At 58.0% G+C, this 17,544-nt stretch overlaps 1 protein-coding gene across 1 annotated transcript in view; it reads left to right on the forward strand.

Moving 5' to 3' along the window:
* Window positions 1-588: 588 nt before the first annotated feature.
* MTSS1L (MTSS1L, I-BAR domain containing) overlaps window positions 589-17,544 on the forward strand; it is a 19,955-nt gene continuing 2,999 nt past the window's right edge. Inside the window, exons 1-16 of the mRNA XM_015587675.2 lie at window positions 589-595; window positions 5,492-5,553; window positions 5,644-5,717; window positions 6,540-6,624; window positions 6,705-6,796; window positions 6,880-6,954; window positions 7,261-7,269; window positions 8,191-8,348; window positions 8,807-8,914; window positions 9,817-9,914; window positions 11,369-11,591; window positions 16,152-16,226; window positions 16,554-16,730; window positions 16,910-17,075; window positions 17,151-17,333; window positions 17,390-17,535. Coding sequence (XP_015443161.1) covers window positions 590-595; window positions 5,492-5,553; window positions 5,644-5,717; window positions 6,540-6,624; window positions 6,705-6,796; window positions 6,880-6,954; window positions 7,261-7,269; window positions 8,191-8,348; window positions 8,807-8,914; window positions 9,817-9,914; window positions 11,369-11,591; window positions 16,152-16,226; window positions 16,554-16,730; window positions 16,910-17,075; window positions 17,151-17,333; window positions 17,390-17,535 — 1,737 coding nt within the window. The 5' untranslated portion in view covers window position 589. The remainder of the gene's footprint in view (window positions 596-5,491; window positions 5,554-5,643; window positions 5,718-6,539; window positions 6,625-6,704; window positions 6,797-6,879; window positions 6,955-7,260; window positions 7,270-8,190; window positions 8,349-8,806; window positions 8,915-9,816; window positions 9,915-11,368; window positions 11,592-16,151; window positions 16,227-16,553; window positions 16,731-16,909; window positions 17,076-17,150; window positions 17,334-17,389; window positions 17,536-17,544) is intronic.

Here is a 17,544-nt window from a genome sequence, read left to right on the forward strand (position 1 = left end):
GGGCCAGTGCAAGGAGGAAGGGGCTTCCCAGGTGCCCATCCCATGATTTGGCTAAATGAACTTCACCTCGCCACAGCCTTCTGCCTGGGTTCCCAGACCCCAAGTTTTGGGAAGCCTTGGAGTGACTTAAGGAACTCCTAAATTGCTCTCACAGCTCCTGGGGTCGGAGAGTTTTTCCCCAGAGCCCCAGCGTCCCCAGGAGGGCGGGTTTCCCTGCTGGAGTCTCCAGGACGTCAGGCTGCACTTGCCCTCTGGCCCACGTGCACAGTGCATCGCGCACACGCGCACCCAGGCATCAGAGACGGGGACGCGGCGCACTTCTACCCTGCTAGTCCGACACGGTTCCCACCCCCAAAGAAAGAGGTTGCCTGAGGACCAGAACACTACCACCCCCAAAAGCCTGGCCTCCCTCGGGCACTCCATCTGGATGGCATCGCGCCACCTGTAAAAGGAGCCAAAGAACTTAGGGAGGAGAGTCCGAACGCCTCTGTGCCGGGGCCGAAACCTCCCAAGGCAGGAGGCCCCCGGGACACCTTGTGCCCCTGCTGTGTATGGTGTATGTGTCCCGCGGGATGCCCCCGGAAACGACATGAAGGTAACGGGGCGCGAGGAGGCGGGTGCGGGTCCCCTCGGGCGACGCGTGGCGGCGGGCAGCCGTGCGCCGCGGGGTCTGCATGTCCTTGCCCAAGCGTGTCCGGCCTGCGTCTGCTGTTCCCGGATCTCTGCGCTGCCGGGTCTGGGGAGTGTGAGTGCTTGTGTGTCATGGTGTCCGGGCGGTCCACGGGGTCTATGCCCAGGGTCGTCCGGTTGCAGCTCCCCCGTGGGGTCCCGAGCCGAGCTTGCACACATCTGGGCTCCCCGCGCCCCAGACCCCAAACCATGAATGGGGGTCAGTTCTAGGGGATGACTCTACAGACCTTTAACAGGTCCCAGGTCTCTCCGGCCACCGCCCCCTACCACCACCATGCCCCCCACCTTAAGGCTGGCCTTGGAGCCCAGACAATGCTGTCACCGCCAAAGCAGGGGAAAATAATAAAGCTGAGAACCGTTAACTCCTTCCCCCACCCGCTTTGGCCACTGCTCTGGACCCTGCGGCTGCCCTCCCCACAAAAGCCTCAGGAAGCTCCAGGGCTCCAAGGTCTCAGGGCTGAGTGTCCCTGCATCCCAAGGCCTCTGCTCTCACCTTGGGAGGAGGAGGGGAGAAGGCTGGGGTTGGTGGAACAGCCCCAGGGGAAGGCCTTCCCTACCATACTTCCACCCCAGCCCCTCAGCCCCAGCCCCCTCCCCATGGTTACCCAAGGTTAGGCTGGAGCAGGCCATTAATTCCTGATCCGCCACTGGCTCACTGGGTGGGGAAACTGAGGCCTGGAAATGGCTCAAGGTCATTTAGGAGACTGTTGGACACTGTCCCTGACCTCACCTCTCATTGTTGCTCTAGGAGACGAGGGGCATCCTCTCCCCCAAAGAGGCCAGGGCTTGGCAGGGCCGGCTCAGGCTGCCTAGGCAGAGAGGAGGTCCCGCTCCAGTGACAGCACGGGGGTCAGGAACCGGCGTTCCTACCCTTCTCTTTTGGGGTGGGAAAGAGCAAGGGAGAGAACTGGGTTTCCCATGGGAAATCCTGAGAGCTCCCACCCTCCCAGCCTATATCACACACTTCCAAGTACACAACACACAATCCCATGGTGACATCGCAGGTGACATCACAGGCCCAGGAGGAAACACCACTCACCAAGGTACAACCTGCCCCACAGTGCCCAGGCAGGCCCTTCAGAGGGCCGGGGCTTGCTGGAAGGCCAAGGGCTCCCCGTGCTGCCAGGGAAACAGCCCCAGGGGCAGCTGCCAAATCCTCGCCCCACTCCCGCCGCCAAAGGGGCCTGAAGCTACCCTGGCCTGGGACTACAGGGCTGGCAGCCCCTGTATGGGGTGCTTCCCCTGAGACTTCCATCCCAGACTCCACCTCCAGCCCTTCTGCCAGACTTCAGAAATCCTGGCCTCCCTCTGCCCTCAGCACCCCCTCCTGCCCTGTGGACACCGTAGCCCTGGCACCAGGATCCCCTCTGGGGACCAAGCAGCCCAGACCACCCTCCTCCAGTCACTGCCAGGGCAGGCTGAGCGTGGGACCTTCCCGCACCCATCTCCCAGTGGCAGCCTCTCCAAAAACACTGCGGAGAGCAGCAGCTTTTGCTCAGGGAGGGCAGGACTGCTCCCCTCCCTCTCCAGCCAATTTGCAAGGAACTTTAGGATGAGACGGAAGGAAACAGACCCGGATTGTAGCAAGAGATTCAGGCAGGATTTTCTGACATGTGGAGGCAAAATAGGAGAGGTTTCACCTGGGGTGATGCCAAGTACCAATATTCGCCGACCTAGGACACATGCCTGTGTTCTGGCCAGAGACAGAGCAAGGGACGGGGCCACCTGGAGGCCGGTCACCTGGATTTAGGGAGCACCTTCTGGCTCATTTCCTCCACGTCCTGAGCCACAGAAGCAGCAGGGCTTCCATAGAGGAAGGTGGCCAGGTTGAGGAGACTGAGCTTGCCCCAAGAGGCCTCTCCACAGCGTGTCCACAGACCCCACAACGGCCTGCCGCGGCCCTTCTGGAGGCCCGGACCCTGGCCTGGGCGCTGGGGGGAGGGGTCCGCGAGCTGCACCTGGAGCCTGGAGGACACCCACTCAGGGATGGAGAGGGGGCTCTCAGGAGCTCCCCCTGCCTACTGTGCTTCATTTAACTCAGCTCAGATGGCTACTGGGTGCCAGGCTGCCCACTGAAGCCCAGAACGGGGCGGAGACTTGCCCAAAATGACAGGGCTGGGCTCAGCACCTGTGCTCTGCTTCGGCCCCCACTTGCCCACGCAGCACCTTCAGCAAAGTGAATGGGACCTCCACCCAGCACTGACCCATCCAGAAAATGAGGTCATAATTTTTGCCCACCCTCAAGAGTAGGGAATACCGCCCAGTCACAGAAGCCCTGGCCAGGCTTCTGGCAGGGAGGCCGGGGTCCTGTGTCCTCTTTGTTAGCCAGCGTTAACTGCACACTTACCAGGTGCTGGCACAGTGCTCAGCGCGTTCCGGGCAGAGCCTCCTCGAGTCTCTACACTGACCCTGTCACGGAGCTGCAGTTGCCATCCTGATCTTACAGACGAGGGGCCCAGGGTCACCCGGAAAGCCCTCTCTCTGGGCTTGTAGCCTGGGTCACTCACCTGCACAGCCCACATCTGGACCACAGCAACCACCTGGACAGAGTCCCTGAGGGCCAGAGGCCCTTGGCAGCCTCCTCTTCGGTCTCATCCCGTTCACTTAGACACCTTGAGCATGTCGCCTCCCCCCTCTGGAGCAGCCCGCTGCGCGGGGGGAAGAGCTGGGTGTCTCTGCCACCTTCCCACCCTTGTTGCCCAGATGCTCATCTCCCTGTAGCCCCAGAAGGAGGGGGTCTCTCTACTCCAGCACGTAGCGACCAGTCAGACAGGGGGTCAGATCCAGACTCTGCCACTCAGTGGCCTTGGGCAAGTCTAACTTTAAGCTCTTAGCTTCAGTTTCCTCGTCTGTAGATTGGGGATGATAACAGTATTCATTTCACAGAGCTGTTGGAAGGATTCAATGCAGTCACACAGTGACAAGGCTCAGCACGGTGCCCGGCCCACCAAAAGCACTTGATCAACAGTAGCAATCACTGTCACTAGTGAGGACACCCAGGGTCTTAGAGCCTGACAGCCAGGCCATGGCCAGGGTGAGGGCTCAGGTCCAGATAAAGACTAAAGACACTTCCCTGAGGCACTGGCTGCTCTGGCCCCTCAAATCCTTGTCTCTGGGGTCCTTCATGAATTACCAGTGGGGGCAGAGTCCCCAGTCCTTAGAGACCGAGGTTCTTGGTCCCTCTGCTGAGGAGGAACTGGTCCTGGCCTCCCCATACCCCATCTTGTTCCTTCCCCATGAGAGAGCGAGTATGTGAAGGTCTGAGACAGTGAGCCTGATGGGTCGAAGCTGTCGGGATGGGCCCCAAACCCAGTAGAGAGTAGGGAGCTATCTCTGCCCAGCTCATCCCAGTCCCTTGCTCTCTCTCAGACTGCCCAGAGGCTGCTGCAGGGGGCTGAGAAGCTTTCCCGGGGGCCAGGTCAGCTGCCTCTGGACCCCTGCACTCCTTCCTAGAGGTCTCAGCAAGACTTCAGGGCAGGAGGGGTTGAGGTAGTGGGAAGGTGCCACCTTTGAGCAGACCTCTGGTGGCACCAAGGTGAGGGGTCAGCTCCTCAGGCCTGCCGGAGATGACCTCCCAGACCCCCATCCCCTGAGCTGTGCCTGCATAGAGACAAGCCCACCCACAGCCTCCCCCTCCAGCTTCAGCCTGTGCGAACTTCTCAAATATTTGCTTTCCCTGGGCACTGGTTGGGCTCGGCCAGAATGGGGAGGGTGTTTTTGAGGCTCCCAGAAGCTGCCCTGTCCCCCTTCCACTCCTATAGGTTGTCTTTAGTTGGAGAGGCCATCTCGAACCTGCCTCTGGGGTTCCAACCCAGCAGAGCCTCCCTCTGCAGCCTCAGGGTTGGGGTCTCTACCTTCCACCTTTCCTCAGGAACAGCCCCAGCTCCCAGCACCCCATCCCACCTGGGGCTTTGCTGGCCCAGGGCTCCGCTTCAAGGATCAAGGGCTCCACAGGGCCCTTGGGCCAGGGCTGAGGTTTCTCCAGGACCCAGCAGCCCTGGGAGGGCACATTAGCCAGAAAAGCCCCTTGATCAGACTGGACAACTCGGTCGCCAGGAGCCTGGCCTCCCTACTGAGAAACCCCCTCCCAACTCAGAGCTTTGGGCCAGGCTGGGATAAAGGCCACACTGTGTCCCCAGGAGGGGAGGGGAGCTGGGGGTGGAGAAAGGTGGCTCTGTTGACTGCACAAGGCCCCATTCAGCCGAGGCCTGGCTGTCCTGGGCAGACTGGCTGGGCCCTGTAGCAGCCACATCCTCCCCGGGCCTGGGAGCCACTGCTGCTGGCCTGGGATGGATGGATGGCTGTGCTGGCAGCAGCTTCTGGGGCACAGAACAGGGGTCCCCAGGGGCCCCAGTTTAGACCTGGCGTGCCGTGAGCCCTGCCACTGCTCACAGAGCCTCTGCCCCCATGCTATGGGAAGCATCTCGGGCTGTGTCTTGGGAAACATGGTGCCCGTCATGCGGCTCAGCCCAGATTCCCTGCCAGGCCCCAGGGAGCCCCGAGGACACCCTTCCCTTGAGGGAGGATGTGAGCTGAAACAGTCCCCACTGTGGACTTCCTGACAGTCAGGGAGGAGAGATGAGCAAAGGCACCTGTTCCCAGGGCCAGGAGTTCCTCATGCCCCATGGCTCTGTCCTTGGTCCTCGGTCCTCCCAGAGGGCCCAGGAGCCTCCCTCTACACAAGGGCAGGGGGGCTGTCTCAGAAACTGCCCGGAGTCTGGACGGAGGCGTGCGGGGAGCCCAGCCCAGTGGAACCCTGCAGCCCTCTGGAGTCTCACCTCCTCTCCCATCTCCTCGGCAGAGCTCCTACCCCATCTGGGAGGACTTCAACTCCAAGGCCACAAAGCTGCATTCCCAGCTGAGGTGAGGCTGCTGAGGGCGCCCCAGCTGGGGAGGGGATGGGCGGAGGGGAGAGCACCTCACCACAGACCATCCCACTGTCCATCTCCCCAGGACCACTGTGCTGGCTGCTGTGGCCTTCTTGGATGCCTTCCAGAAAGTGGCCGACATGGCCACCAACACCCGAGGTGGGGAGGGGGCGTGGCTGGAGGTTGGGGAGGCCCCAGGTTAGGTTTGGAGGCTGGAAAGGCCCAGTGGAGTATGATCCAGGGAGAGGACACCAGGCCCAGAGTCAGGACCTTGAGTTCTGCTCCTTTATGAAAGGGACTGGTCGTAGAGAGAGGGAGTCTCTAGTCACTAGGGGCTTGCAAGCGGGAGTGGGTCAACCGCGACACGGGTGTCACAGGAGGTTTCCGTTCTTGCTGTGGGTGGCTTGTTTGACCCCCTCAGCCACAGTTATTCACCCTTCTGTACAGTGCATCTGACTATGGCTTCTTCTCGCCCACCCCATCTGCCTTTCTGAGAGCACACGGGGACAGGTGGGTGGGCCTTCCAGGTTGGCCTTGGCGTCTCTGCTTTCTAGTCTGAGTAGCAGGGACCTGGGGCCCCTCCTCCTTCGGGCGGCGAGAACCAAGACAATGGGCACGTGCTGGCACGCTCACACCTGCATCTGGGCACACCTGGAAGGGGTTGCTGGAGGGCAGAGGAGAGTTTGGCAGGCTCTTTGGACATTCTTTGGTTCTGGCCTGACCACCAGAGCACCCGCAGCTAGCTGCAGGAGGCTGGCATGGCCGGCACGGGCAGGGTCTTGGTCCCGCACGGAGGAGGGGCTCGATATCTCTTGGGGAATGATCAAATCCCCCGCAGGGTCCGAAAAGATTGCGGGATGTTGGGGGCTGAGCGCGGGCAGCGGCCCGGCCTTTGCGGGCCAGCGCGCCCCCTCGTGGCCGAGGCCGGGACTGCAGAGGCCCCGGCGGGCCGGTTCCCACGCCGCGCTTTTGCCTCGCCAGGGGCCACGCGGGACATCGGCTCGGCGCTCACGCGCATGTGCATGCGACACCGCAGCATCGAGACCAAGCTGCGGCAGTTCACCAAGTGAGTGGGCGTCGCGGGCGGGCACGGTCATCACAGGGAGAACCCCATTGGTGGCTGACCTGCACAATCCCTGTCCACAGTGCCCTGCTGGAGAGCCTCATCAACCCGCTGCAGGAGCGCATCGAGGACTGGAAGAAGTCGGTCAACCAGCTGGACAAGGACCACGCGAAAGGTGGGGCCAGGGCTTGGGCCCGGGTTTCCCACCCCTACTGCGCAGACACCTGTCATAGCCCTCCTGTGTCATCCCCTACACAGAGTACAAACGAGCCCGACACGAGATCAAGAAGAAGTCTTCGGACACGCTGAAGCTGCAGAAGAAAGCGCGCAAAGGTAGAGCCCAGATGGGCCCATCGAGGCACAGCCCCACAACACCCCACTCCATATCCCCCACAGCCCTCTGAGGCACCCCAGGGAATCGTCCTGGACAGAGGGCCCTATCCTGGACACAAGAACCTGTTGGGCGGGACAGAGGGGGCTTCCCTGCACCCCAGACCTGGCCCCTCAGGGAGGCGGCAGAAAGGCCCCACAGACCCAGGCTCCCCACCCAAACCCCAGGAGTGGCTCTGTCCATCCGGCTGTCTTTCACACATTCTCTTTCTCTGTCTCTCCTCCTCTCCTCCCACATCCTTCCTGTAGAGCTACTTGGTAAGTCAAATGTCCTTCCCTCCAGCCGCTCCTCCCGTCCTTGTCACATTTGTCTGTCCTCCCCGGCTCAGGGCCATTGGAAGGAGTCTCTCCAGGCCAAGGAGTGAGGAAGGCAGTTGGTCCATCGAGGGAGGGGCCTGGGGCATAGTCTCCCTGGGGCCCCTGGAACCCCTGGCCAGGGAGAAGTCTGGGGCCACCGCTGGGTCAGTCTGCCAGGCCAGGAGGGGTTGGACTGGGCTGGGTGGGAGGCATAGGCCTTGGCTGCCCTGCCCCCGCCCGGCTGTCCAGGGTCCTGACCTGTTCCCTCCCCACTTCCTGTCTCTTCGCTGCTCTCCACCATCCTCTTGCCTTACTCTGTCTCTCTCACTGCTTCTCGGTGTCGCTGTTGCTGTCCTTGTGCCTCGCTCCCCAAACTGAGTGGGGCCCACACTGGGACACACCCTCCTCTGCCCCCAGGGCCCAGCCCCAGCTGTCCTGACAGCTGAGCCCACGCTCTACTTTGTCCTGCTTCCATGTTGCCTCCGTTTCCCGGGAGGCCAGAGGGCACCATCCCGTGGGCAGTGAGGCTGTCCTGGGGTCGGGGGAGGGGGTCCCAGCCGCTGCGAAGGTCTCCGCTGGGCTCTCCTGAGCATGACTGTGCCAAGGGCGGCCCTGGGACTGCCCAGGACTCTGCCCGTCCCAGGTTCAGGGTGGCTTTGCAGCTTTGGTGTCTTTCCTGTGTGCATGTTCATCTGTCCTCTTTGCCTGCTCTGGGGACCAGCCCCTCCACGAGTCCCGGAGTCCTGACTGCCCTCCCCGGTCCCCTGACCCCCATGACAGTGCCCAGCCCCTTGGCCAGGGACACCACCACAGGGCCTGAGCCACGGATGCAGCGAGCCAGGCCGGCGTCCCCAGCGCGGCCTCTCCTCCCAACCCCCCCAGGGAAAGGAGACCTGCAGCCCCAGCTGGACAGCGCCCTGCAGGACGTCAATGACATGTACCTGCTGCTGGAGGAGACGGAGAAGCAGGCGGTGCGCCGAGCCCTGATCGAGGAGCGCGGCCGCTTCTGCACTTTCATCGCCTTCCTGCAGCCCGTGGTGGTGGGTCCTCGCGGGCGGAGCCGCGGCCGCGCATCCCCGCGGCGGGCGGGGCTAGCTAAGCGGTCTCCCCGGGGTGCTCCCATCACCACATCCCGAGAATCACGGTTGGGAACTGCGGGGCGGGGCGTGAGTTCTTTTTGGTGACTGGGTGGTCCCAGCAGATTGGGCTAGGCCCGGGGTTGACCTCTGACCTTGGAGAAAGGCCACTTCTCAGTGATCCCCGGCTGGGTGCATCTGGGGCCACATGCTCCAGGCCTAACGGCAAGTCTCAGCTCATCATCACCAGTATGGTCTGGTCAGGTGTCGTGCCAGCCCCAGGCTGTGCAGGGCACATGTCAATCAATCCCAGCAGCATTTTCTGGTGGGAAAGGGTGAGAGAGAGGAGCCAGGTGAGGCCTGTTCCTGTGAGGTGGGCGGGCAGGGCCAGGGCCCGTGGCTCTGACTCACCGCTTCCTCAGAACGGCGAGCTGACCATGCTGGGGGAGATCACTCACCTGCAGGGCATCATCGACGACCTGGTGGTGCTGACCGCGGAGCCCCACAAGCTGCCCGCCGCCAGTGAGCAGGTACAGCCACCCCTGGGGACGGGAAGGGAGGGGATGGCCTGGCCTTGGTTGAGAACAGTAGAGGAGAAAAAGGGACAGCACTTTGGGGAGACAGCTGGGGACAGAGGACCCGACATTCTGATACTCACTGTGGGACATCCAGGAGCACTTGTCCAGGTGAGGGATGGTGTGCCCAGGACCCAGGGCGGGGCCTCAGACTGAGGGCACGTGGGCAGAAGTCCCAGGTGCGTGGGGCTTGGCCCTGAGTCTGCCTGCCCAAGCCAGACGCCTGCCCGCCCGGCCCCGCCGCTGTGCTCCACGGCATCAGGGTGAGCCCCGCCGGGCAGCCCTGTGGCTTTGCTCTCACTGGGCACTTACCATGCGCCCAGTACTCCGCTGAGCACTTCCCACCGGTCATCTCACCGAATCACCCCAATGGCCCTCCAAGACAGGAATGACTAGCTGCATTTCACAGGAGAAAACCGAGGCTCAGAGAGGTCTAGGAACTTGCCCGAGGGGCACAGCGGAGCCACGATTTGAACCCCATGTGTCCTTCATGGTCACTCATGTCCGGTTTGTCGGCCAGCAATAGTGAGTCCTCAGGAGCACCTGCTTCTCCCATGTCCCGGGCCTGCCCCAGGCGGAGAGAGTCCCTGAGAATCAGGCAAGGTGGAATGTCCCCAGGCATCTCCCCCAGCCCTCTGGCAGCCCTGCTTCCCACCCCCGAGTAAGGAGCTTGCATCAGGAAAAGGCTAGGAGGGGGCTTCAGACCCTTGGGGGTCTCCTGCTGGGGCTTCGCTCTCAGCTGAGAAGACAGTGGGGGCTCTGGCCCTACCAGCCCTCTGAGGGGGGCCCAGGACAGTGATAAGACTCTCAGCAGGCCGAGGCTGCCCCCAGTGACCCCCACCCATGACCCTCTGTAGGTGATCAAAGATCTGAAGGGCTCAGACTACAGCTGGTCCTACCAGACGCCACCCTCGTCACCCAGCAGCTCCAGCTCCCGAAAGTCCAGCATGTGCAGGTCAGTGGGCGTTGATGGAGGATGGGGAAGGTGCAGGGTTACCCGGGAAGGAATGGGGACACTCCCACGAAGAGTACATTGAGGATTGCTTCGGGGCCCCAGAATTCACACAACTTCTACATCATCAAGGACTCTGCAGGTGCAGAGGGAAAACACACTGCTCTCATGCCTGCTGCTGGCGCAGGCACGTGTTAGCAGGGGCCGGGGGGAGCAGGAGCAGCTTCGTTTACGGAGCTGTAGACACGCCCCCGGTGCCATACTCAATACTTCAGGCACTTTCTTCAGTGAATTCTAACGCCACCATATGGTGGTGTCTCCATTTCACAGAAGGGGAAACTGAGACACAGTCCCAGCATTTAACCGCTGGGCTCTGCCAGTCCCAGTGCAGTCTAAAGGAATAGTAAGAATCTAAGGCCGGGGAGGGTGTGGAGGCTTCTGAGAATATGTGTTGAAACCACAGACTTACCTTACAGACACTGCAGCCTGGCTGGTTCCTGAGAGCTGGTGCCTGGGCAGCCGCCACAGGCCCGAACCCCAGCCCAGGCTCAGGGTCCGGGGCGCTTCCTGAGCTGGTACAGGGCAGGATGTGGGGAAGACACTTAAGATTCAAGGCTCCTTGGGTGGGAGGGCAGTGAGCACAGAGTGAGTTACTCACGAGGGATTCCCCTCTGTGCCAGGCACCCCTTCCCCAGAGCCACCTCTGACTGGGCACCCCTTCCCCAGAGCCACCTCTGACTGGGGCGTGGGGCATAAGCTGGATACAGCTACTCCTGCAGAGAGGGGAGGGGTCAGGTCTGCTTGCCGGGGACACCCATGACTGGGGCTGGGGCTGAGGGACTTCAGCGTCACGCTCAGGAGGAAGGCAGCCCTCATTGCCGGGAACATTGCCCAAGAGCGAAATGGCCGTGTAGAGGATGTGAGCTGCGAGGGCCGGACCCCGTGAGGGCACGGGAGGGATGAGGACCGTGGTGGATCCAGGACCCACACGGACCGTCACCGCACTCCAGACATCCAGTCAGGACCTGATGGCAAATCTCAGACTTCGAGAAGGCAGTCTAGAAATAATCAGACTTCGGTCGGGTTCTGGTGCCGCTGGGGAGCTGACACTTGGTGACTCAGTCTTCGTGTGGTCGACCTGTTCCCAATGGCAGTCGAGGCAGAGAGACTGCCTCGCCTGGGCGTGCCCTGACGCCGGCGCCCAGCGCCCTGGAGCACTCCAGGGCAGGGGCTGCGCCAGCTTGATGATGGTGCCGTGCCCCGCCTAAGCCCCACCCTGTCCCAGGGCCCCAGAACCCAGCTCCTCTGTGGCAGCGGGGTCAGGACCTTGTAGTCTGACGTTGTCTTTTCCTTCCTTTGCCCCTCGCTGTCTCCCCACCCTCCTCTGTCACCCTCCCCTCCCCGCGCACCTGTGCCTCCCTGTCTGGCTGCTGTGCCCCCTTCCTCCGCTCCCCCAGCGCCCCCAGCAGCAGTAGCAGTGCCAAGGGTGGCGGAGCCCCGTGGCCTGGGGGCGCCCAAACATACTCACCCGGTTCCACCTGTCGCTACCGCAGCCTGGCGCAGCCAGCCACCGCCACCACCCGCCTCTCCAGCGTCTCCTCCCACGATTCCGGCTTCGTGTCCCAGGACGCCACCTACTCCAAGCCTCCCTCACCCATGCCTTCAGACATCACCAGCCAGGTGAGGGGGTGGGGCACAGTGGCCTCGGACTGTCCACGTGTGGGGCCACCTACAGCTGTAGACACTGGCCTGGAGGTCCCCAGGACCACCACATTGGGGACCACCGTAGTTTATTGCCTCAAGGCTAAGGGGGAGCGGGGAAGGTCCTGGAGCAGCCAGCATCTGCCACGGCAGTGTCGGCGGGGGGCTTTTTACACTCCCCTTCCTCCTCATACCTCAGTTCCTTGCCTACTCCCTTCTTCGTCATGGGAGCTGGGAGCAGGCAGCTTGCCAGCTCCAGCCTCTTGATACCTTCCCTCCTCTCCACACTTGGGCCCCCTCACTCTAAACCTGGAGAGTAGCCTGAGAATCTCCTCGGAGACAGACTCTCTCTCAGTCCCTGCAGCCTCAGTGAGGAGGACAAAGGGGAACCACAGCAGAAGACAGAGCGGGGTCAGGCCGCATGCCCAGGGAGCTCTCTTCAGGTCATGGGGGTGACCCTACCCGCACTTAAGTCCGGCGTCTCCCCATCACGGCCTGTGCTTCCAGCTGGGTCAGCACTCTGTGTCGTCCAGCTCTCTCGCCCCGGGATGTCCCCACCGCACTGACTCTCCCTGTGCGGCCTCGTTCCCGTCAGCACACAGACAGCCCCAGTGTCGTTCATCTTAAAAGCCCCCGCTCCCCGTCACGCCACATTCTGCCCCAGCCACCCCGTCTCCTTCACAGCAGAACTTCTCACGAGCTGTCTGCACGGACCGTCTCTGCCTCATTTCCCACTCATTTCTGTCTGCCTCACCTATCAATAATTGAAAAAATATAGATTTGCGATGCTCTTCCGTATAGTTCTATTTCTGTTTGCTCTCCGTATTTTGAGACTGTTATTGGGTGCATACAAGTTTAAAATGCAAACTTCATGGTGCATCAAATCTTGTAACGTGATGCGGTCGGCCCCTCTGCTCCTTGCATTGCTTTCTGTATCAAAGTCCCTTTTGTTTGATGTTACTACAGCTACTTCGGCTTTAGATTATCATTTTCCATCTCTTTGCTTTTAAACTCGCTATATCTTTATGTTTTAGATGAGTCTCTTGTATATATATGCCTAGATTTTCTTTTTATATCCAATCCAACAATGTCTCTCTTTTCACTGGCGTTTTTTAGACCACTGATGTTTATGATTATTGACATGTTTGGACTCTTACTTTTGTTTTTCTTCGTTCCATTTTTTTCTGTGCTGCTTTTGTCTCTTCCCTTGCCTTTTGTTTGTTTTTCCTTTCCCCATTATTTCTCCTCTACTGGATTGTAAAGATGCTCTATTCTTTTTCTTTTGCTGGTTAACTTGGCTTTTTACCATGCACCCTTAGCAAAGTCACAAACCCACCGCATGAATAATGCAGGGACTTCAATATATATATTTAACTTCAGTCATGCACTCCCTCCCAACAGAAGCTATTATATGTTGTTCTCTCCTTTTCTGCAACACCCACAGATGACATTTTTCTTCTTAATCTCATCATCATTTTATACACACGTTTACACATTTTTTTTGTTCTTCGTTTTTTCTTGAATCTCGTATCTCCCTCACTTCCTTCTTTCTGAAGTAGAGTACGTCCCTTAGAAGTTCTTTTACAATCGGTCTATAGTAGTAAACTCGGTTTTTGCTTATCTGTAAATAGGCTTTGTTTTGTCCTCTTTCTTGAAAGTTTTCCCAGGGACACAATTTCGAGGCGACCGTTACTCTCATCATACCTTGAAGATAGTTTTCCGCTGTGGTCTGGCTCCCATCGTTGGTCGAGAGGTCTGCTGTCCACCACATTGTTGCTCCTTTGCAAGTGATCTGACTTCTCTCTGTGTCAGAACTTCTCATTCTATCTTTCTGTGTCCCCAGTCTGTGTCTCTCTACTTCCATCTCCCTTTTTCTCTGCACTGCCATCATGAATACTGTCCTTAGGTCTATCTTCCAATTTGTTTTTTTTTTTTTTCTCTCTCTATAGCTATTTAACCTATCCATTGAGGTTTTTCTTTTAACTTTTTTTTTTTTATCACTACAATAGATCAAGTTAACATCCCATTAACATTCTTTTTTAAGTAATTTCAGTCTTGTAGAAAAGTTGTAAAAAGAGTACTAAATCCCCACCTACCCTTCACATTTTTTCTTAATGTTAACATCTTATGTAACTACCAGTTTTCAAAACCAGTAAATTTAACACTGACACAATACCGCGAACTAATCTACAGTCTTTTTCCAGAGTTTGCCAGTTTTCTCACTAATATCTTTTTTTCTGGCCCAGGAGTGTGAGATCCATGCAGGGTTGTGCATTGCATTTTGTCGTGATTCTTTAGGCTTCTCCAGCCTGTGACAGTTCTTCGGTCCATCTTCCTCTCTTATGACATTGATACTTCTGCAGAATACTAGTCAGGTATTTTGTAGAATCTCTCTCAATTTGGATTTGTCTGATGTCTTCCCATAATTAGATTGAGGTCATACACTTCTGTCAAGAATAGCATGGCAGTGGCTTACTGCTATTCCTCATCCTCACCAGCCCCTTGGCATTTTCACATTTTGTTCATTTTAGACATTCTGCTGGGTGTCTAGTGGTACTGCCCTGTGTTTTTAATTTGCATTTCCCTAATGGCTAGTGATGTTGAACAACTTTCATATGCTGATATCTTTTTTGAAAGATCTGTTCAGACTTTTTTTTCTTTTTTTTTTTTTTTTTTTTGCTACGTTGTCTTTGTCTTATTGATTCATAGAACTTATATATTATGGATGTAAGTCTCTCATCTGATATCGTCTCTGATTCTCTGAATTCTCTTTTTACTCTCTTAATGAAGTCTTTTCATAATCTAAAGTTCTTCATTTTAATATATGTCCAATTTCTCTGATTTTCTTAATTGTTAGTGCTTTTTGTATCCTGAGATATTTTTGTGGACTCCAAGATCACAACAGTGTTTTCCTCTAAAAACCTTTTTCACTTGGATCTGCAGCGTTTCTGGAATTGATAGTGTGTGTGTGTGTGTGTGTGTGTGTGTGTGTGTGTGTGTGTGTGTGTGTGTCATTTTTTTCCATACTAATCGACATTCTAATTGACAGTTTATTGAAAAGACCATCACTGCACTACAGCCTTGCTTTTGTCATAAATCAAGTGTCTGTATATGTGTGGCTGTTTCTGGAGTTTGTATTTCGTTCCGCTGGTCTATTTGTCTGTTCTTGTACCAATACGACACCATCCTAATTACTGTAACTTTATGAAAAAATCTTGGTATCTGGTAATGAAAGTCCTCCAGCTTTTGTTATTCTTCAGTAGCACCTTGTCTAATTTGGGCCTTCTGCATTTTCTTATAAACTTTAACATCAGCTTCTCAGTTTCCACCAAAACAAAATTTGACTGGGCTTGTACATGTCTCTCCATTTATTTTGGTTTTACCTTCGCTCAGTGTGTTGTAGTTTTCATGTCAAGATTTTGCACGTCTGTGATTGGATTCTTTCCAGGGCATTTGATGTTTATTGATGTTATTTTAAATTATATTGGCTTTTGGGAGGTATTTTTGTTTGTCAGCAGATGATATTTAGAAATTTGATTTTTTTTTTTTGTACATTGATCTTGTATCCAATAACCCTGTTAAAATTACTTATTAATTCTAATAATTACAGGTTCTTTTGAATATTCTATGTATGCAATCATACCTTTTACAAAAAATGACCGCTTTATTTCTTCTTTTCCCACCTTTTTGCTTTTGACCTCTTTTTCTCGCTTTCTTGCCCCGCTGGGACTCCCGATGCCGAATAGAGGTGGTGCTGGCAGGCATCCTTATCTTCTTCCCAACCTCAGAGAGAAAACTGTTGATATTTTTATAGATACTATTTATCGAATTAAGGACGTTCCATCCTCCTTTCCCACGTTAGGTTCTTCCACTGACTTCCGTGATGCTTCCTGCTCGTGGCTTCCTCCCACTTGACCAGCAGCTCCCTGTCCCTGTCCTTTGCCGGACCCTCCTCTTCTTCCCGAACAGTGAATGCCGGCACAGCCGAGGTCCTCAAACCTTTTCTCCAACTACCCTCAGCGCCGAGATGATCTTATTCTGTCTCACAGCTGCTGGGTTTGCGGCTCCAATCCTGACCTCTCCCTGAACTCCAGACTTGTAAATACAGTTGCCCATAGTGCATTCACGTGCAGACACCCAAAAGGCAGCTCAGCTTAACATGTGCAGGATGGAACTCTGGGCTCCGCACCTCCCCCAGGCCTGTCCCTCTGAAGAAACAGTGACATCATCAACCCAGCTGCTCAAGCCAGATACCCCCACTGCCATCCTTAGTGTCGCTTTTTCCCTTGCCCGCCACATCCAGGCAGCAAGTTGTGTCATTCGTTCTCAAAATGTGTGGCTCCTGGGCTGGGCCATAGGGTAGCTCAGAGCCGGTGGTGTGTGCCCTGGGTGTTGCGTTCTGCTACCCACGCTCACAGCCATGGCACTGGGGGCACGGCGGGGACGCTGAATCGGACCGCCCACTGCATGCCAGCCCTGTGACCAGATCTGTTCTCTCCTCTCCTCCGGCCACCCTGCCTGCCCGCCTCTGCATGGCAGAAGTCCTCCAGCTCTGCATCCTCTGAGGCCTCGGAAACCTGCCAGTCCGTTAGCGAGTGCAGCTCCCCCACCTCGGTCAGTGTTCCCCACCTGCTGAGGGTCGCAGGGAGGGGCCAGGCCCAGCCAGAGGGTGTACACACAGCACCTGTTCCCCACAAGAAAAGCCCTGGGCACCACTGCAGCCACTCCCCACATACTCACATCTTTCCCTCCTGGTATGCATCATCCTGCCCTGCCCCTGCACCTGGCAGGACTGAGGCGTCACAGCGCCCTCCATACTCTGTCCTTGGCCATGATCGAGAGCCTGAGGCCCTACATAGGCCTTCAACTACAGTGAGGGGCCCCTTGGCCATGCACAGCAGGGCCAAGGGTTCCCCCTGACCTGCCTGCCATGTCCTGCAGGACTGGGCCAAAGCTGGCCCCCACGAGCAGCCCTCTGGCACAACCCTGCAGCGGAGGAAGGACCGTGTGGAGCTCCTGCGAGACCCGGAGCCCGGCCCGGCTGGCGGGGGCACTCTGGGCCCCAGTGGGGATGAGGCTCCGCGGCCACGCATGTCCCCTGCCACGATCGCAGCGAAGGTAGGCTGCAGCTCCCCTGGTAGCCCGGCCAGTGCTCCACGGTCACTCCTAGGTCAGTGCAGGGAGGCTAGGCTGGTGGTCTGAGGGCCAGCTCTGGCCCCTGGTGGGAGCTCCCCAGAGTCGGGGCTGAGGGGGAAAGCTGGGGAGGAGGCTTCAGCCTACAGTCTTACCGCCCCCAGCATGGTGAGGAGGTGTCCCCTGCGGCCAGCGACCTGGCCATGGTTCTGACCCGCGGCCTGAGCCTGGAGCATCAGAAGAGCAGTCGGGACTCGCTACAGTACTCGAGCGGCTACAGCACACAGACCACCACGCCCTCATGCTCCGAGGACACCATCCCCTCCCAAGGTAGGCCCCGGGGCTGGGTAGGGTTCCCGGGCCTGCGGCCCCGAGGCCCTGGCCCACTGCATCCCGTGCCCCCAGGCTCCGACTACGACTGCTACTCCGTGAACGGGGACGCAGACGGCGAGGGCCCGCCCGAGTTCGACAAGTCGTCCACCATCCCTCGCAACAGCAACATCGCCCAGAACTACCGCCGCCTGATCCAGACCAAGCGCCCGGCCTCCACTGCGGGGCTGCCCACCGCCGGGCTGCCCAGCGCCTCGGGCGCCCCGTGCCCCCAGGCTCCGACTACGACTGCTACTCCGTGAACGGGGACGCAGACGGCGAGGGCCCGCCCGAGTTCGACAAGTCGTCCACCATCCCTCGCAACAGCAACATCGCCCAGAACTACCGCCGCCTGATCCAGACCAAGCGCCCGGCCTCCACTGCGGGGCTGCCCACCGCCGGGCTGCCCAGCGCCTCGGGCGCGCCGCGC

Source organism: Pteropus alecto, unplaced genomic scaffold (genome assembly GCF_000325575.1).
Source record: "Pteropus alecto unplaced genomic scaffold, ASM32557v1 scaffold42, whole genome shotgun sequence".
Lineage (NCBI taxonomy): Eukaryota > Metazoa > Chordata > Mammalia > Chiroptera > Pteropodidae > Pteropus > Pteropus alecto.